Source organism: Lingula anatina, chromosome 1 (assembly GCF_051362555.1).
Source record: "Lingula anatina isolate TDL-2025a chromosome 1, LinAna3.0, whole genome shotgun sequence".
Classification (NCBI taxonomy): Eukaryota; Metazoa; Brachiopoda; class Lingulata; order Lingulida; family Lingulidae; genus Lingula; species Lingula anatina.
In genome coordinates this window covers 45,642,310-45,663,622 of record NC_141767.1, presented here as the reverse complement: position 1 = coordinate 45,663,622, position 21,313 = coordinate 45,642,310, and the positions used below count along the sequence as shown (strand labels likewise).

Below are 21,313 nucleotides of genomic sequence, written 5' to 3'. Positions count from 1 at the left end.
AAAACTGGCAGAGATAGGTCCATAATTACTATTGAACTTGAATAGGAAGTCATATACTGGCAATCTAAATGTGACCTTGAAATTGACCTTTGACCTACTTTTCACCATGAACTGAACTTTGCAAATTTTGCTTCCCTTTTATCTCCAAAACTGGATAGGTCCATAGTTTTTATTGAACTTGAATAGGAAGTCATATACTGGCACATATTGGTGGTGAAAGCAAAATGTGCAGTACTGTAATGGATAATAAATTTTGAACTCCGGAAATATAAAACATAAGGCTTGGCAAAGCAGACAACTTGTGGTCAAAAATGACATTATTTCATCAAATTTGAACATCTGGAACTTCAGAACACCTCTTATTTCAAGAATTTTGACCAAAATGACCTTTTCTTTATTTTAATTAATTTTTTCTGTAGGAAATTTATGGCACATTATGGTAACTCCAAAATTAAAACATTTAGTCCCTTATATCTCCAAAACTGGCAGAGATAGGTCCATAGTTACTATTGAAGTTGAAAAGGAAGTCATATACTGGCAATTTTACTGTGACCTTGAAATTGACCTTTGACCTACTTTTCACCATGAACTGAACTTTGCATATTTTTCTTCCCTTTTATCTACAAAACTGGCAGAGATAGGTCCATAGTTACTATTGAACTTGAATAAGAAGTCAGAGATAGGTCCATAGTTTCTATTGAACTTGCATGGAAAGTCATATACTGGCAATCTAAGTGTGACCTTGAAATTGACCTTTGACCTACTTTTCACTATGAACTGAATTTTGCAAATTTCTTTCTCTTTTATCTCCAAACCTGGCAGAGATAGGTCCATAGTTACCATTAAAGTTGAATAGGAAGTCATATACTGGCAATTTAATGTGACCTTGAAATTGACCTTTGACCTACCTTACGATGAACTTAACTTTGATTGTACCATTTTAAGTCATATATATTTTTTGCATATTTTGAAAATTCTTGTTGATTGCATTTTTACAGCTTGTCAAGCATAAGACTGGTGGCTGTGTCCCTTCTTTTGTGTATGTGGGGGTCTATACGAATGCGCTTGCTCCAGCTGGTGGTACAATATTCGGAGGCGGTATCGCCTCTCTGATCCTCTAGTTTAAATACATAAATAGTATTTAGTCATCTCTGTTGGTAAAAAGCATCAAAGCAATTAGAAGTTGATGCTAGGCGAAGGTTCTGTGTGACACACAGCCTAAGGTCCAGCTAAGGCAGATGTTTGCCTTAGAGTTCAGCTTTTTGTGAAACAGGCCTAAGATAATTAGCAAAAATTTTTATTACACTCAGAAGTGTTTTTGGTTTTTGCTTTCAGAGCCTGTCTTGCCACAGTAAGTCAACCAGTGACTTTGAGTTCATTGGCTCCTCCAGTCTGCTGGCATCGTCTGGACACTCTTCTGAGAGCAAGAACGTCTGTCTCTGGGACACACTGCTGCCACCTAGGAGCTCACTTGTCCAGGGTAATAAAGCACACTTAATGATACTATATTCTTCTTTCAATTTATTTCTTAAGAGTTAATAAGATATAGTGCTGCATTTCTTCTGAAAGTAAAAAACAGGCTAGGAATCCTCTGTTGAAGGAACTGAAATTTGTTGTCTGTTTATGTTTGCACTCCCACAGCCTTAAGCTGCTGTCATGAACTATCAGTAACATTAAGATTGAGGGGAGCTTCCTTTAATATAATGACCTCTCAGTGTGTGTATGTGTTTTCCAGACCTTTTTAAAGCAGCACAAACCATTTGATATGGAAAAGATATTATTCTGATCTTCCTTGACTGTTTTCTTTAAAGAACAAATGCAAGGACACAAGCATGCATGTGTGCACAGAGTAGGAGCATCTCGGGGCATTATCAGCATATCTACTGTGCATTGTTATAATAAAGTAATATATGAATTTAACATTAGGTTAGTTTATAAGCTTAACTGAATTATTTTTCAGCCTTTGTGTGTCATGAGCATGGCAGTCCTTGCTTGGTGTATGCTCCTCAACATCAAATCCTCATTACTGGGGGGAAGAAAGGAGATATATGTATCCTTTTACTGTCTTAAGATTTTACTTTCATATTTTGATAGGCAGCTAAGAAAAAACTGACTACCTATAGGTTATATATTACAAGTGATCATTTTATTTTTTTCATGTCACAAGAAACATGTACTTAATAGTCATGTTAGTAGCGGTCATTTATCTTTGTGATCATAATCATGTTTTAATATGGTTTTTTCATGCCATGGGAAACCTGTATTAAACACATGCTTGTGTCTGAACATGCTGTTAAAGCCAAAAATGTTTATATTTATTTCAGGAATTTTGATTATTTCAGTTAGCCAGCCACATTATTTGGTACCCCCTTACTTATTTTCCATTTCTTACCTTATACGCATGAAATCTGACCTGCACATATGCATATACTTTTTCACAAGTTATACCCTTGACAGCAAACAGGTATATTTGACATGCGGCAGCGGCAGTTACGACACACATTCCAGGCACACGAAACTGCAGTGAAGTCTCTTGCTCTAGATCCATCTGAGGAATTCTTTGTCAGTGGATCTGCTGAAGGGGATGTAAAGGTATGTTTACTGGAATATTTTCAACTTTGCTGCTTTCTGCAAAAATGATTTGCAAAGATCAGGCTATAACTTTCTGATGTCACTTGTTTGGGTAGTTTTGGAAAAAAATATATATCATGTTCCAATTTTTTTTTTGCATATTGAACAAAGCTATTGCAAAATAGCTTATACTGTTAAATATACTATACTGGTGCTGTTCATTGTTGCACATTTATAAACAGGCACATGTGTGCCCATTCACACACACACACACACACACACACACACACTTCAAGAAAGCTGAACGTTATTTGGTACATGAATATATTGAGCACACTGACAATTTACCTATACGGCTCCCTACTACTATTCTAAACTTGTTTGAGAAAATATCATGACAAATTGTGTAAAGATTAATTCAATTTTTTAATTTCTGTCCAAAAAAAGACATAAGCTGCATGAACCGGAAAAGGATAATTGTTGTCCTTGGCCAATTACATATAATAATGCCATGTTGTTGTGAGAAAAAACTGTTAAATGTTAATTAGTGCCAGACTTAATATGTCATGTATAATTTGCTTAGAACTAGTACCAATTCTCACTGACCAATAACTAGGACTAAAACTCCCAGTAAAAGCAATCAAGGTCAATAAGGTGTACTGACAATTTATCCATTTCTATGATCAAACTGGTGTAGCAATTTTGAAATAAAAATGATTTTTTTTTTTAACTTCTTAAGCATTTCCATGTTTTGTAGGTGTGGGGCCTTGGCATTCACAACCTCATGTATGCCTTCTTAGGAGAGCACAGAAAAGAAGGCCTGTTTAGGTCCAATATATCAGGGGTCCTTCAGGTGGCAGTCAGTCACAACAAGTACCTGTATTCCTGTGGTGCTGATGGCTCCATGAAAGTGAGGCAGTTACCTGAGAAAGAACTGATTGTACAGACGTATCCAGCTTGAGCAGTCTGAAACTGCTTGTACAGACATTGTTGCCTAGGGGTGAAATACAAGCTTACACTGATTTCAGCAGGCTTAAATTGTCTGAATGACCACACAAATTGAAACTGCAAGTGCAGACATGTCTGTCTTGAAAAGACTGAAACTACTAAATGTAGACAAATCATGCTTGAAAAGCCTGCAACTGTGTGCAGGAAGATACTGAAACTGTGAGAGCAGGTAAATCTACCACATGGCTGATGGTATGTGCAGGACAGTGGGGTTATATGTGTGCAGATGTTCAAAGGCAACTGTCCAAAAGTGCTGTTACTAATTTATAATGGGGAAATTCCCAAATTTCTGGTACTGCTGTAATAAGCACATAACTGGAAAAGCCCCAATGAATGTAGGGATTCCCTGAACCTGTCACGTAATTATAACTTTAAAATGGAAATCACAAATATAGATGTAATAGGAGGTAACTGCCAATGTTACGGTCATGAAAAAGTTGCATCTGGATATCAAGAGCTGAGAGCGAAAGATGCTGGTCTCTGATTTCCCTCTTATACCAGCGCTGGTCACTCATTAAATTAGATGCCCAAATAAGAGAGAAGTGATAACAGAGAGTTTGAACTTGAATAAAACATAGTTGTTATTATTATCATTATTTCCTTGTGCAGTGTGGCTTGATGTTTTGCTGTATTGTTCTGCAGTGATGAAATGTCAGTTATAATGATGGTGGGTACTAATTAATCAGATGGCGTAGGAAGATCTAGGCGAAAACTCATAAAATCACACTACTCCTCTATATTGGAATGAAACCATTTTAAAGAATATATTTGATATTCTTGGGTAGTAAAAAAGATTCAAAGCTATTTTATTAAGAAATTTGACATGTTGATATGTACATTTATGTGGTCTTTCTAAATAAGGTTTGAAGAAAAAAGTTGTCATTGTAGATGAGAGACAACTTTAATGTTACAGCATCTGTATTATAAAATCTGTAATGTGTATTCACATATATCCAAATAGTGCATAGACTGTGAAGCAGCAGTAGTATTCTACTGAGGGGTAATGATTCACTCTGAAATTTTCTTGACATGATGCATGCCACTATCTGTTGTACTTGACTTGAAGTCTGTATTAAATGTACAATGAACAATTGATGTAGCAAATTATTGGGTGCCTAAATGTTAGCACACAAAGAAGTATGAAAAAAATGTTGACATTTAAATGATATATTTGTGGCAACATGAAGGATGAACATAGACATATTATGGTGATAGAATCTGTTGTAACCATGTAAAACATCAGTGGTAATCAGTATACTGATTATTCAGAAATGAATGATTAAGTTAATTGACTGAAATAAGCTCACTTGTCTGATGGATATATGTATAGTAGAAGACTGGAAGTGTCAGTGCAATTCCTCATATGGAGTTGTAATTATATTATTTAAAGGGAATGAGAATATTATGGCATATATTAGGAAAGGGTGTAATTTAGGTTTCAATTTTAAGGATGATAGATATACAGGAGGGATGGTATTTGAAAAGACACAAACAACCTATTAATAAGAGTTTTAGTATTTATTTTGCCATTGTAAATTTAAAGTGTTTTTTTTTCAAGATTTTGTAAATAGTATGTCTCTTGACTTGTAAAGATAAGTATAGATATTGTGATAATATGTCATGGCAGGCAAAACGTGATTCAATATTAAGTTTATGTATTGCTGTTCCTTGAATGACAGGGTTTGCAATGAGTTGGACCCTGAATAATAACCACTGATATAATATTGTCATAAGTAACCATAGGTTTACTTACATTTGCAGGAAAGGGGACTTCATTAGCTATGTTTATGTGGCATGTAGATATGAAGATATAGATAAACATGTACACAGAAATAAAATGTGGGTTCGAGTTCTAAAAGATAGTCTGTTATAATATTTGAATTTGAACAAGATGTTGACAGTCCTGATGAGTGCTTTCAGTATTGGTTGTGCAGATATCATATGTCAATATCTTGAAGAAATATTATGATGTAAAACTTTTTTTGTTGTTTTTCCTGTGTACCTTTATATGCTTTTAATTGTTTGATCATATATTGTTGTACAGGACCTTAGTTGTAGGTTGTCTAAAGAACACTTTACATAAACCCTGCACCTGAGGATGAATATATTGTGGCAATTCATAAAACCTCAGTTATGTTAATTGCATGAAATCAAAAAAGTTCAGTTGGATCATTACATGAGAGATTAACAGGAAAATGAAAAGATATTGAAAATCGTTTTGGTTAAATCTGATCAAGTTTATTATTCACTGTAATCAAATACAAGGCATGGATTGAACTGTTTATTAGTAACCATGTATTAGAAAGTGGTCAAAATGGGTATGATTATGTATGTTTACTGGAGAATATTAGTGTTTAGTTTGGCGGAAATTGATACATATCCGCATAGAAGATTGTCAGATAACTTTTTTCATTTGTCTCTTACCGAGGCCACGCCTACTTTTGTTAAATGGCAGGTCAGTAAGTGACACTCCCAACGAGATGGTTTTCAGTGAGTTCCATTATGACATGCTGTAATGAGCAGTGTCTAATATTTTGAGCAAATGGGGGAGAAAGTACTCACAATCACAGAAAAAAATTCAGGAAATACTTGATATTGTTCTCATAGAGATTTAGAAATGTCAGTTGAATGAAAAAAATATAGGCAAAAAAAAGCTATACAAGAATTAAGCGGTGTGTATGGTATCTTTTCTTTTAGAATAAGCAATCTTCATGCAGTAGTCGGGATGATTTCTCAGTCCAGTTTGATTTATATTCAGAATACGAGGACGGTGGTACAAGTTTTAAATGCGGTGCTTTAAACCAAATCAAGGTCGATTCGATGTATTAACAGGCAATGCAGCAAAGTGTGAACTTAGAATACATTGTGCTGGATAGCTAGGTATATAACAACAGGCATAGGGCCTACGTTGCTTTACTCTGTTCAGATTCTCAGAAATGTGAAGGTGTAACATTCTGCTATTCACTATAATTCTTCATGTATATTTCAACAAATGAAATAAATGATACAAATGAGTATTGTTTTACCCGCCTCTTCTTTAATGATCATTGGGGAAGTCTTTTACAGCTTCTGGTAATGGCATATAAATGAATCGCTTTGGTCGAAGACGTCATAAACGGTCATGTTAAAAGGTTTACATCGAGGTTGAACCAATTTAGAGGCAGTTGGATGTGGTTATATCCCAAAAGACTCCATCCAAACCCACTAGTGACATGGTGTTACCCTATTGTAAATGGTAAATGTACGTTCCGCCACTAGGAAAATCTATGATTCCATCAGCAGGTTCATGGTACCGTATGGCCCAGTCGTAATTGTACAACTATTTATCCCGCTGGGTTAACACTATGCTAAGATCTAATAAACGGTTAATTAGATCTTAGCACTATGGTAACGAAGTAACTCACAGCGTAACTCACCGCGGTCATGAGTATCACCCCACACCTGTGGTTTGCCCCCATCGTATCCAACCCGGATCATGGGATGATTAAGCCTATTATTCTGTAGACACACGTATTAGGAATTAGGTGCTTAAGATCGCATCTATATTACCATCAAATTTTTTCTCTTGCCTAGCTATAATGCAGAAGATGGTTCAGAATCGTAATATACTTAAGAAATTAAAATAGAGTAAAGCAAAATGAATTATTATACAATGATACAGCAGATTTAGTGATCGGCAATTGTCCGCTTGGAAAAATGCGTTTGGAGGAAATATGTTGAAATCAGTTATGTAGCAAAATGTGCAAACCCAATAGCGACACAGTATGGAGAGTCAATGATTCGACAGGTACATGTATCCCACAAGGGAATATAGTTTTAAAAATGCGATCATTATGTTAATTATAGGAAGGGTTTCCTTTCAACAACAAAAAAGGCGAACGGTGTGACGAATATGCCATGGAATTTGTGCAATTTAGCTTGAAACTATGCCATGGAGGGCGCAAAACATGAATATTTGCGTTTGAAGATTGTTTTGCACCGGCTCGACCTGTATGGTAAATGAAATAGATGTTCTCCAGAAGCACGCCATTTTATTATGCCTCTCTTTCATTAAATCAACACGTTTCATTTTAAATCAGATATTTCGCAATGAAATTAATCTTGAAACAATGGACCGGTTGTCTTAAAAAATACTGTTGTCATTTCTTACAAATTAATTTTGCATTGGAAACTCGCGCACTGTTTTAGATACTGATAATGGTGTCTTCACGCAAGGCAGATTAATGCAGTCCGAACAGTAAAAATCACGCAACATGTCGATCAAATTCTAATTACGAACATTTCTTGAGTGCTTTCTGTGACAGGATCATGGTATCTATTTTAGTAAGTTACAATCCAAATTCGTAGGCTGGGTTTGAGTCGTCTTCTTCATTTTCCTTGTTCATGCCATTTGCTCTAGAACGCCATAGCAGGGAATCTATAATTGCTTCTGCGGTCCCATAACTAATATGGCGTGCGTTATTAGAATTTGTCAATATTTTCGGATGATCATTTCCTCTTTCAGTTGAAAGTTCGTCAGGTTTCGAGGAATCCCTCAGTCTTGCACAGCTGCGGCTTCGGACACAACCGTCTGTAACAGATGAAAAAAGCCGATTTGAAAAGCACATTGTTACTGGCAGCGCGAGCCAGTTACTATAAGTTACTATAAGTAACTGGCTCGCGCTGCCAGTAATTACGCCGCGGGATATTCAGTGCACAGACCGTGATCATAAGACATACCGAAAATAGAAAATAGAAAATAGAAAATAGACATTGCATGTGAACGAAGCCTTAGTAAGACTGATGCATTGTTATATCAACACATAATCCCCTTGCTCCAACATGTAGTAAACACTGTTATATACGGTTGATTAAACACAGATGAACCCTAAAACATCTTTAACCACAGATGAACACAGTGAATGGACTATGTTTCAAGACAGTGAATCACAAAACGGTCTATAATCGATGCTCAACCTTAACAGGCGAAGAGACAGAGATATACATGTAGCCAGGTGCAGGTACCATTTATACCATAGAAGCATTTCAAACTTTCAGAATTATTAAATAATCTTGTGATGGACATATTTTTCCAAAGCTTTTAAACTGAAGTGACATTAGTTTTGGGGTACTACAACTCGCATGAAAATCTTACTCAATTCTGACCACACCATAATCAAAATTACAGAAATATTAAAATTTTAATCGTTCATAATCTGAACTTTATGTTACCGGTACATATGTTCAACCATCAAAGTGTATATCACTAGCGGGTGTTCACATTCTGGGGCAACTGTCATCCTGTTGTGAGTTTTGTATGATATATTTGATAGAAAAATAGGAGAATGTTCTTCAATTTAGCCTTACTGTGTGCTTAATGTTAATAGATGTGCGGGAAATACATGTAGAAATTTACTCCCAGTGAGCCACCCCTAAAAAGCACCACGTTTGTCTTAAAAGGTGCACACACAAGTGAAGTCACCGATGACGTTAGAAAGATCTTACTTTCTTTAATGGCGACGCCAAAATTCCCATTTCCATTAGCCATTAGAAGATCTGTTACTTGCACAAAGGCAGTGCCGTGTACGAACAGCTAGTATTTGTATAACGCCATAAAAGATCTCTCTCATGTAAATGCGCATTTATTTCAGGTCACTTCATTTTTGACATAAATCTATCAAAAATCCGACGACTGCAATTGGAAGATAGGCGTCGAAATGTTCGTGTCAAAAGATATCTCGACACAAGGCTTGTAATTTGTTGTAAATCTCACGCCTTGGGAGTTCTGAGAATCAATCCGTTTAAAACCTTGACATGGTCTCACACACGCACGCTACTGACAGGGACTGCTTGTCTTTTAACCTCTAGTAATTCGATAACTGTTTTCATCTGAGCGTCATGCTAGGCAGGCGCCCACGTATTAAACTGTCAACACAGGGATAAGGATATGTTTTTACAACGGGCTATTCCGTTACTGAATGTGTTAAAAGGCATGAAAAAACTTTGAAATGGCAGGTGGAACATGAGATTTGCTTGAGAGGATTATTATTTTTCGGATGGCCTATATGTGGTATGATAGGTCAATTACTTTACACGACTTTTGCATTGTTTTAAAACAAACAATTCGGGATAATAAATCTCACTCAACTAACCTTTAAACGTAATCTGGCAAGTTGAGTTATTGTCAGTGTTAGAATTCCCTCTTTCTCTCTCTCTCTCTCTCTCTCTCTCTCAATTATTTCAAGATAGGTACGATCTGGCTATTTATCCTGCTAATGTGTACTTCAGTAAATGTTTTACTGGCCAAAACGTTTAAAGTGCCTCAGAAAAGAAGCATCGAAATGGCTAGATGGTCGCCGTGCATTAATGACCTAGACGTACACTCGGATGTCGTCTCCCCTTTTAGGCCAAGAATGACCAAGGATCCATAAACAAATTGATTTGAGTAATGCATATGTACATATGCATTATTTATTATGAGGTATGGTATGTGTGACAAGGGGCACTCGAAATAATGATATCTTACCCGATCTATTGTAGTTCACTATATGTGAGAAAAGGCATGTATATGGAATTAGATGCTTTTCGCAAGTTTAGTCAATGACGGAAAGAATTATTAATAAAAAATATTACATATACGAAATATATACCACGAAATAATTTTACCAATTACTAGAGGTATGGATGATACTTTGACGCAGACGCCAGTATTTCAAAACATTTCATTACACAACAGCTGATACGCCGTCCGAGGGTGGGTTGGAAGTCGGGTGGGTTTAGCCTAGGTTTTCTAAAGATAAAAGGATTTAAAGCAATTTCCCGTTTAATTCAATGTTAGCACTATTGGTAGGTCTTGAATTACAGACCTTGTCAAATAAGAGTATTCTTCATACAGTGAAAAAGCGAAAAAGATTCCTGACTATTTTATTCAAATTTTACATTTTAACTTGTAAAAACCCATTCCCAACCCGGTCCACGTCAAATTTCTGCGTTGGCCGTGTGGCTCACTGTATATTCCGATATTTCTAAATAATCTGTTGTTATCTCGTCCGCGAGGCGATGTCTGGCGTGTTATAGACATTGGAAAGGAAACAGTGCCTCATTATCAGAAAAAAGAACTAGTTACTGAAATTGATAGCCGACAAGATAGTGTTCCTAAGGGCGAGATAGCGGCCATATTGGATTTTTTTATATCAGCTATCAATCATAAGTCTAGCTATATGTAAATGGATATGCAATAACGCTAGATATTGGCGTGGTGACCATTAAACAATAATTTATTTCAAGGATATAATAAACTTGTAGGTTTACCCCAATATTCCATTTGTTAGATCTTACCGTTCATACATGTAAATGAAGACTGTTTTGGCAGAGGCAATTTTGCAAATACAGCATAAGCAAAGCGAGGGCACGTTACATAGATTACAAAAAAAAAAAAAAAAAAACCTGCTTCTTTCAGCGTCTACAGCTAATTAAGATAATACTTACTTTTTGAACAGCACATGTGCTTGGCGATGCATTTTCCGAAGACCAAAGGACTTTGACTGGACACACAGCGTGGCCCGCTAATATCACAACCACTGGTCAACAGGGAGTTCCATTCATAGCAACCGTCCGCCTCGGAACCGACGGAGATGCAGCCAAATGACGGACTACAGCATGTACTGGGTGCCATACATCTGCCTAGACTGAGATAGCCGCAAGCGCCACACTGAAAACAGTGAAATCGAAAAGAAAAAGAAATTGTGTACCGTATTAAACCGTTCGGATCGTATGAGGTTTGTTGTTCACGTTTCTGTAAAATGAAGAGGGATGTGTTTTTGATGACCTGATGTAATAAATGGCAAGAGAGGAATCTAAACATTGCATTTTGGGACAAATTAATCAAGAAAATTCTACGGAAATCATTGCTTTATCGGTAGACCTAATCTCTTTTAAGCAACTTTACAATTGTTTTAAAACTCTTTAACTGGGTGCAAACCAACCAATATATATTGATACTATGCATTTTTTCCCTTCAGAATACCACTTTGTAGTGGTTATGACACATTTCGGAGACAAAGTGACTTTTAGCGCCTGATTCAGGACATTAGATGAAATCGTTGGTTGCCAAATTGCGTCCAACTGTTTTTTTTTTTTTTTCTTTCTTTTTTTTTTTTGTAATATTTCTCACTATTATGAATAAAAAAGACGCATAATATCATAATACTATTTTTATTCAACTGTCACTCGTTTTTTTTAATGTTTTGGTACGGTTCTGCCTTGCGTAAGGTCGTTCGTAGAATAAAAGAAAACGTTAAATAACCTAAAAATATATGAAAAGATCATTTGAACTAATTGAAAACTCCTCCCTAGTTGTAAGAAACATTTTTGATTCATTTGAATCAAATGTAGAATTCAAAACTTGCACAAGAACTTACCAACTGTTGACTCCGTTTCCCTCCTAACGGGCAGTTCCGAACGTAACACCCAGAAGTGAAATGACAGAGCAAGGACAACGACAGCAGCCATAGTATTAGGTCTCTGTTCAGGAGTTTAGACCAGGTTTTGCCGCATTTCACCAAGCTATGCGAGTTATTCATGTTTCCAGCAGATACGCGTTGTTTTGAGTGTGTCGTTTCTTGGAGGTTTCTTGGTAATGTCATCGTGTGAAAACCACGGGGATATCTATCCATCGGCGAGATTGCTTCCTATTTTAGTAGCGCTGAATCACTTTTCTCCATGAATGACAACCTTGACGCGTTTTTTTTTCTTATCTTGAAACCGTGACAATGAAAACTGCAAATTACGACCACTTTATACAAAAATTAAGGCGGAAAGTGGGCGATCGTCAGACGGTCCTAACTCCACGAGAAAGGGCTCAGTCTAGCATAGGAACTAAGTTTCAATGCTAATATTTTCGCTTCCTAAGCAGGACGAACTAAAAGCAATGATGGCAACTGACATCAATTGCAGTATCAATACGTTAACCAAGCCGAGCGTGCAAAGTTGACTGCGTTAATTCACAGCACAAATGTGACATTTGACATAAAGCGTCACCATTTTTACTCGCCTTATGTTCAGCCAACCTAGTCAAAACATGCCTCGGGCCAAACACGTTTTTGATTGGTCAGTGTGAAGGCGGGGCAAAACGAACAAGAACAATTACCGACTTGAGATTTGATCTCTGATACTTCCGACTACCTAGCAGTTTAATTAATTCAGAGTTTGATTAAGTGAAGGACAATGCTATTTTTTTCGGAAGTCACTTCATTTCGTTTACTTGATTTGGTATTCGCTTTATTTTTTCCTTGCTGTCGTCATTTCTAATCGTCATTCTTTTCAATCCGATCTCTTCTTCGACATTTGCAATAGTACTCAAAATAAGCGAAAGCGGGACAACCATTGTTCTCGGTGGAAGCCAGTAGATTTTATAAAATGGATGCCGAGAGAAACAGAGAGGGTCTCAATGGAGCTGATACAGAAAATAGAAAATATATTAGCTCTTAATTAGTTGCTATTACTAACTGGCTGATAAACCGTTAAAACTACTTTAAAACGAATCAAGATTCATATGCAAATACGACTTTTAACCCAAAGCATTGTTTTTCGGATGGCTGGCTTTGCCTCTTTGAAAAACAATGCTGTTGGTAACAATAAAATTCGTATATTTGTTATTATTGTTATTGTTTGCTATTAGTGTCAATATTTCAAAAATACGGTCGAATTGTTTGATTTCGAATCAGTTTAGATGCTTTATTTTTTTGAGTAAGTTACACCATTTTTGGAAACATCTCTTGGATATGTGTTATTTTAGATCGGGCATCTACTAAAAGGAAAAACTGTCTGCTCATTCCGTGCACGCTGACAATAAGAAGTACGTCATCATTTCATCATTTGTTTCAAACAATTAGTTAGAATAATTAGTGAAATTCTTGATCCGTGACATATCACTGTTTTACAGGGACTTTGCTGTATCAAAATCGATTCATTGCGTTTTAACTGAAAACACAATTGGCAAGGAATGAAGTCGCTCGTGCGGAAGATAAAAAACAAGGAAGGCTAATTTCAGTCCAACCTTTAAATGCAAGGTTAATTACGGTTTGAATGTTTCTTGATGTCAGACGCATTATTGTAGAATAAATATCACCCGGTGTGTCAATTTCCTAAAAGTGAGACCACGTGGCTTTTTGTTTCCTGTGTGTGTTTCTGTCGGGCGCAAGTCAAATGTTTAAACAAGTTTAAAGGGGGAGTAGATACAGACATACCTGCGTGCACTATACTGACTATTTCACTACTGCAATCACAATATTAGGCATAAAAGGGGATTGTAACTCTTCACAAGAATAGAGTGGTTGAGTGAGAGAAAGAGAAAGAGAGAGGGTTACAAGGAGAGGGAGGGAGATGGTGGGAGGGAGAGAGGGTGGGTGGGTGGGTGGGTGTGGAGAGTCTCCTTTTTAACCAAGGGATTTCACTAGGTATAATGATATCCCGATATGCGTTGCCCTCTATGTATACACGCCACACTTTTCAATCTATATCTGCACAGAAAATTCATGATAACTTCATTGTGCTTTTTGATTATTTTTTTAAAATTAATTCCAACAAATTAATCTAACCTTTGCCTAATTGTATGTTTATCTGGGTTTTAAAGCAAAGAAAGTCGTGCATTATAAAGCTTTAAAAAAATTCCGTTCTTATCCTCCTATTACCATTTACAAGCACAGTGCTCTTCTGGTTATATTTACGCTTAATAAGTCATAACTGTGCATTGAAAAGCCTAATGGCGCTTCATTCTCATGCAGGGCCCAGTATATTGGGCTAACTCTCAATGATGTCGATCACTAGTTTGTTGAATGATCGTATACTACATATGGGTTAATCAACAGCATTAAACAATCTTCTCTGATATTTGAACTGGTGTCAATCACGAGCACTTTATAAGAACGATTAGTTTATCATTTGGATTAGAAGAGGCCATGTCCTCTTTTAGTTTCACGGCCTTCTCAGCGGATAAAACGCCTGAAACAATATCTATGCTCTCATTCCCAATGAAAGTATCGGTCTACGTAGATCGATCCAACTCCACGGGAACTCTCGCTGAATGCAATCAGATTAAAAGATTAACACACCCTCTCTTGTTCCCAACGTACTCATACAATCACCAGGTTTTCTCTATTTTACTCAACACCAGAAGGCGTCTTAAGGCCCCATTCAGAATAGGGGACTAACTAGTCCGAGGGTCAAATATGGCGAGCCACTACAAAGCTTGCCGTCTAATCCACTAATAGACACCAAATAGATATTCCGTGGGGAAGTAATCAAGTGGGTCGGCCATTTTTGGCCCTCGGACTAGTTAGTCCCCTATTCTGAATGGGGCCTTAATTTCTTTATTTGATTTCATTCAGCGAGAGTCCACGCGGAGCTGGATCGATCTACGTAGACCAATAGTTTCAGAGGGAATGAGCCCTAGGTGTGTCTGAGAGTAGAGATAAACTTACCCGGGGTTAGGTTTTAATGACGTCACCAGACTGCGAAATGAGATCGTCTCTGGTTCAATTGTATTCATGTAACAAGCTAAATCAAAAAGTAAACTGCATGTCACCATAAAGCAAATTGACTCAAGTCCAAATAACTTCAACAAATTAGTGTCAAAATAACACATGATAATTTTTAGTTTTATCAGGCCATACAATTAAACGATAGACTAAGGACGAATTGAGTCATATGCAACTTGTACTTGCATCCTGGATCAAGTAGTCCTTTAATCAAAAGTGTTTTACAAATTTGGCAATCGCCCCACCATTGTCCACGCCGCTGACTTACGTGGAAAGGTAAACATGAGAGTGATTTACTTTTTATGTTCGTGAGATACGAACTTTTGACAATAAAACCCCAGATGACAAAATTTATGACACGTCTCCAGTTTTGTTTGTTCCTGAATAGGTGTACGCCTAGAAAGTATACACAGAAGGACCAAAGCAAGGCGATATCGCACTCTTAATTAGATTTGCACCCTGTCTCACAACACAGTATATCTTATTTGATTGTTTTTCATAGCAGTGGATTTATTGTTTAGTGCAACGTTAGAAGTATCTGTTCATCTTTTTCCTTTATTTCTTTTATTTCTTTTATTTATTTATTTATTTATTTATTTATTTATTTATTTATTTATACCACTTCAGGCGATGCATCATTAGCTCAAATTAGAAACATGAATAATCAAATTATGCCTTTTCAGTTCTAAACATATTCAATGTTTGGCTATCTCAAATTCTAATTCAAATATTCGAAATTTGTTTTCCTAAATGCACCCTATAAGCAACAATACAAAAGTGCTTGTTTCTTTTTAAACATACATTTGTATCTTAAAAGAGTTGACGCTTACTCAATTCCTTGTCTTGGCTTTAGATCTCTTTTTTTCTTAAATCTGTAAAAAGAAAATCCGTCTTTGGATAAGCAAAAATTCCATACGATTGCAATGAAAATGAAATCTGCCAGTATTTGTCAGAGAGGAGTGTCAATGGTGTAATTTAATAAATGAGTGTTGATGTTTACTTTACGGCTAGCGGAGTAGTTTATAATTAACCAACAGGTACCTTAGTCCCCGTTCTTTGCACCCGAGAGAACTCAGTATTGTACTCTTTACTATCTGGAGTCATAAAAATGTCATTGGAATTATGAACTGCTACGCGTCTTATCTTGGGTGTGATAAAGCCCCACTGATTTCCGCCCTAGCAATAATCACTTGCGCAGATTTTGAAAAGTATTTAAGTTATTGGCAGCGCAGATTCGGCCACTTTCAACGAAACACAGGAGTACATGAGAATGGGAACAAGTAGCCACAGGTATTCTGATCTTCTCATCTATATTGTTTTCTTTATAAAACAAATATTTAGTTTATACTAAAGATATGGAAATATATTATTTAGGTTAACCTTTTTAAAACAAGAAAGAGAGATATACTTAAAAAGAAGAATGATTAAGAAAAAATGAAAAGAAAGAAAAACTCATGGAGGAAATAGTTCAGGGTTTAAAAATCCAGCATGTCAACAGATATAATGTATAAATGAAATATTGAAAGTAAAAACGTTTTAAAGAATAAATGAGGTTTAAAAGTATAAGTATTTTAAGTATCGGTCAAATATACATATAGCTTCATTGTGATTTCATGTCATTTTCGGGCTCGGAGATTGCGCATCATGTAATTTGTCATCGGGATTAACCGTGTATTTCCGATTTCTTTCTTTTTTTACAGAAAAAGAGAAATAAATAACACTTTCTGTATCGTACTAGCGGTTTTGACCATTGGAAGTAAGTAACAATTTTACATAAACTTTTTATTTACCGTCAATCATTCATGATCTGTATTATTTTAGGATATGTGGAGTCCATATGGCGAAACATCTTTTTACCAATTTTTCGTTTATATATTATGAACGATGTGCATTTAATGAATTTGACTCTCGACCTGTTCTGTCAAGAAACTCGTATTTGTCTTTAATCTTTTGTATCTGAAAACACATATCACTGGCATGCAACTGTGCTTGTAAACACTACTTTTTCAACAGGATAGTTCAAGTGATATTTGGAACGAACATTTCTTTTATTAAACAACATTATTTTTCTCCTTTTTTCTGTTTATTCCTCAATTTGTAAAAGTTCTGTTTTCATATTGGAATTTCTCTAAAACGGATGGTCATACACAGATTTCAGTTTTTACACCTTGACGTTTGCTTGGACATTATTAAACACTCAGCTGAATTCTCAAGCATTATAACAAAGTCAAACTTTTCGTCGAGGTAACGTATGTATTACATGACTGCTCTTTTTCACGACTAAATGTAGAGGTTCCCACTTCAACGGCGTATCCAGGGTAATGCATCATAAAGCTCGTGATGTTCACAATTGAGGTAGATAATATATATTTAGGTTCAAAATGAAACTTGGTATTTTTCTCTTGAGTTCAAATTATAATGCTATACATTTGAATACAAAGAAGGATTTCATTTTTTTCTCTCTCAAAAGCGTATATGTATTTAAAAGATTTGTTACTACAAGAGAAACCCCACCCACTTTCGTCATAATCTACACGTAATTATAAAATTGAGCAAATAATTTCAAGCTCAAGGAAATCTTGATTATAAAAAGTTTTTGGGCATAATCTGGATGGGAAGTCAGTACTTACAACGGATCTTGAGACTGAAAAGATGAATATTTAAAAAAATACTAAACTACTAAGCATTTCTGTTCAACGCCTGTTGATAAACGGTAGTGTAGGTGTTGTGCAAATATACAGCGTGTTTCACAAAATAGTGACGTGTCAACTCGTTATCGTTCTCGATGTTGGACTTGTCATCATTGATCAAGTTCTACGGGCGTGTCTTTCAGTGCTTTTTTAAAAAGAAAAATGACGTTGACTGCCTACGTACTTGAACTTGTATACCTTTAGACTCAGTACGTACTTGAGACTCGACGCCGGCGGCGATTCAATTTATCACTCAACAATTGAATTAATGGTGTTAATTTTTTTTAAACAAAATTTCATATTTTAAAAATCCGGGGCAAATTCAGCAAATAAGGTAAACCGTAAATGAATTATTCGTCATACCACCTGCTCGTTCCAGTTTTAAGATAAGCCCCTATCAGTAATTGGAGTGTCCTTGTGGTAACTTATTTTATCTAAGTGTGCACTTTGATAAGAACGCAATTAAAAAGGAATCCGCAAATCGAAATAAAGTCGCTGAAAAACATCTTCAACGAACGGATCTTCGTAAAACTTAATGCTAAGCGCTGGTCACTTTCTATATCGGTGAGAAGGACACGTCTTGCCGATATCAATGTAGAATAGTTAGACAATACCTGCTTATTTGATTTACAGGCTATCTCGCTAAAGCAAACAGCTATAAAATAGTAGCGTGATATATACTATCTACGAGATTAATTCATGAAGTATTAAACTAACAACAACGGAATGCCGACGCCCTCCACCCATCAACGTATCTTGCGCCGCTTCCCACGCAACTCGACTATCAACATTAACGCATTTCCTCGCGATTGAATGTCGATTTATGTAAGACGTTTCTATATACCTTGTGTTCCTTGTCTAATTTATATTAATTTAACTGTTCACGTAACTGGGTGTGGGGGGCCTTAGTGTGAAAACGATAGTGTAAATGGATCTGTAAAGAAGCTTGGAGTAGGGGCTTATTTTACCATTGTGCGTTCTGAAAAAAGGGATAGATTTATCGCCCTTTTATAACTCCCTTCCGACGCGTTAAAAAGCGGTGATTTGAGGGCTTTGTATGTGTGCCAAACACTTAACTTTTTTCAGTTTTTGAATTCAAACTTATTAAATAGCTGCGACAGGGGTGATTATTGCAATGGTAAATTAAACTAATTTACGTCATTTACAAGTTTCTAAGTGCTGTTTAATTCAAAATCCCCCCCTGGATGGAGGTGGGCACTAAATTGTACCAAATCGTGCTTGGATTGATTCGAATAAACCAAAATTTATAGATAAACAAAGAAATGTATAATAAATAGATAGAAAGTAAACAATGCGTGTATATCATACCAGGGACATTTTGTTTTTGTTTTACCTAGGACTAGTCAGTAAATGTATGCTTATATGTGTTGTTGCTTATGCTCCTGTCGTCGCTTTTATTATTATCAATTTTTATATTAACGTGTGTTGATCAAAAGATGCCGAAGCAGACTTCTGTCGCACATGAATAGTACAAGCAAAAGACCTTTCAGTTTTTTTTAATGAGAGATCTTTCGAGATTTATCTTAATCAGTGTAAGAATATACAGTATACACATATACATGTATACACATGTTGGAAGTTATATTGTGCATTACCTTGGGAAGGTTTATTTTTCAAAAATTTAAAATTACATTTAAACTAAGTTACGCAATCAAGGCGAACAGGACATCAAACATGGGCGAATCAACAGTTCCCCTTATTGTAATAACATAAATTGTCATGTAACTGTCTCTACGTAGATGAATTCTAGAAAGAGCCCAAGTGACCAATTTGCGTCCAGAAAGACTACACTTTGTAGGCTTACTTAATTAGGCCTACATTTTACAAACACTATGCAGAGGTTACATGTATCTTATTCTCAACAGTAACTAGTTACCTTGTACTTAATCAATAATTATCTACCAATTTTTCAGCTTCAGCACAAACATGTGACCAGCCCTTGGGTCTTCAGGACAAGAGAATCAAATCATCTCAAATTACAGTGTCGTCAACTGCGGCGAACAGCAACAAGGAGTATGTGAGATTTGGTTGCTGTGATGGTGAGTACAGTCAGTTGAAGATCATTGATATTCTTAATACATTATCTGCTAGTCACTTACACTCTTCTTTTTTCTTCTCTGAAGTAATTAAGTATGTTATCTTACACTGTTAATGTATTCTGTCTTCTTACTTAAAATCAATAATGCGCAGGTTTCTGATGTAGGCTAATCCGTTACGGTAGATACGGTAAGAAGACCGATTCAGAAATCACGAGACGTTTTCTAACATCCGAACACATTTCCAACAAAAACAAACAAAAAAATGAGAACCAAAAAACTGCCTCTTTTAAGGTAGTACATATACTATAATGAATGTCTATGGAAAATTCCTGGATATTAATCGATGTAGGCATGACCATCGGAGGATGGTGCCCGGCCAACGCAGCGCAAGGCGAGTGGGTCCAGGTCAATTTCGACACCCCTACCCTGATAACAGCCATACAGATCTCCCATCCAGCTACAGTGGACAACACCAGATACCCAACCGACTACATGAAAACCTACCGCATTAAGTATGCGTCGCCAGGCAGTAATGGTACTTTGACGGATCTTCTCTATGGCAATCAACCAGCGGTAAGTTACCCTTATTTTAGAAAAGATTGCAAGTGTGTTACAGGTTATTCCAGCCTCCTGCAAGTACTCTTTCATTTGGCTGCCGTATGATAAACTAAGCTTACAATACTGTATATGCAACCAAGTGCATATTTGCTAGAATTTTATTCCTGCTCCGATTATATTCCAGATTATATTCTGATTATATTCCAGATTGCCCAGGGAGCTTTCAATAGTTCACTTGCCTATAAAACTAACATCGGGTACCTCACGGTGGACAGTATCCGCATTCAGGTGGTGTCCTTTGAGCAGCAGCCGTGTTTCAGGATGGAACTCTTCGGATGTGATCCATATGGTTAGTCATGAGTCAATCGTGCCTTTTCTTCAGCAAAAGAATAAAACAAGCTGGAATTTAAACCATTTTTTTTCATATTTTTATAATAACAGCCATGCGTGCATATGTGCGTGTGTATTTGCAAAACAAACATTATCTTTCATTCCTGTAATACTAATCGACCATTTGTTTTTTTATATATAAAATCACGATTTACGTACAGAACATTATTGGGAATCTTAATATTGTATAATTTTCAGACGTATGCCCACTTGGATGTGAAAACGGCGGACATTGCAACGGACTCAATAGTTGTCAATGTCCGTTTGGTTTCTACGGAGATAGATGCGAACACTCAAGTAAATATAATTTTATAACCAGTTCAAACAAGGATGAAATAATCTCTGCAATTTTTGTTAATTTAAATTGTTGAAATGTGTTAATTTAATATTTAATTGTAGCAAATATATAAGCGTGTTCGGCGGTTTGTTAAAGAGGGATTCTTTTGATGTGCACGTTTGTGAAATCGTATAGTAACAGATGTATATTTTTATACGAAACATTTGTGTACGTTTTCTGTAG

The 21,313-nt window shown here is 36.2% G+C and overlaps 3 protein-coding genes across 9 annotated transcripts in view; 2 read left to right on the top strand and 1 right to left on the bottom strand.

The window, feature by feature from the left end:
• LOC106164574 (dmX-like protein 2) overlaps window positions 1–6,594 on the top strand; it is a 58,730-nt gene extending 52,136 nt beyond the window's left edge. For all 7 annotated transcript variants that reach the window (XM_086999696.1, XM_086999697.1, XM_086999693.1 and 4 more), the window contains 4 exons: window positions 1,336–1,480; window positions 1,961–2,050; window positions 2,465–2,592; window positions 3,329–6,594. In XM_086999696.1, the coding sequence (XP_086855822.1) occupies window positions 1,336–1,480; window positions 1,961–2,050; window positions 2,465–2,592; window positions 3,329–3,532 (567 nt within the window). In that variant the 3' untranslated portion in view covers window positions 3,533–6,594. The remainder of the gene's footprint in view (window positions 1–1,335; window positions 1,481–1,960; window positions 2,051–2,464; window positions 2,593–3,328) is intronic.
• Window positions 6,595–7,573: 979 nt separating this feature from the next.
• LOC106164614 (vasotocin-neurophysin VT 1-like) lies at window positions 7,574–12,973 on the bottom strand. The gene is made up of 3 exons (XM_013542583.2): window positions 11,979–12,973; window positions 11,047–11,269; window positions 7,574–8,149 (listed from the first exon to the last, which is right to left on the bottom strand). Exons 1-3 carry the CDS (start codon window positions 12,231–12,233, stop codon window positions 7,908–7,910), a joined length of 720 nt encoding a protein of 239 aa, XP_013398037.2. The 5' UTR covers window positions 12,234–12,973; the 3' UTR covers window positions 7,574–7,907.
• A 3,212-nt stretch (window positions 12,974–16,185) lies between these two features.
• On the top strand, window positions 16,186–20,599 carry LOC147764393 (neuropilin-1-like). Its single transcript, XM_087011716.1, has 5 exons — window positions 16,186–16,385; window positions 16,796–16,851; window positions 19,720–19,845; window positions 20,195–20,418; window positions 20,588–20,599. Exons 1-5 carry the CDS (start codon window positions 16,360–16,362, stop codon window positions 20,597–20,599), a joined length of 444 nt encoding a protein of 147 aa, XP_086867842.1. The 5' UTR covers window positions 16,186–16,359.
• Window positions 20,600–21,313: the final 714 nt, after the last annotated feature.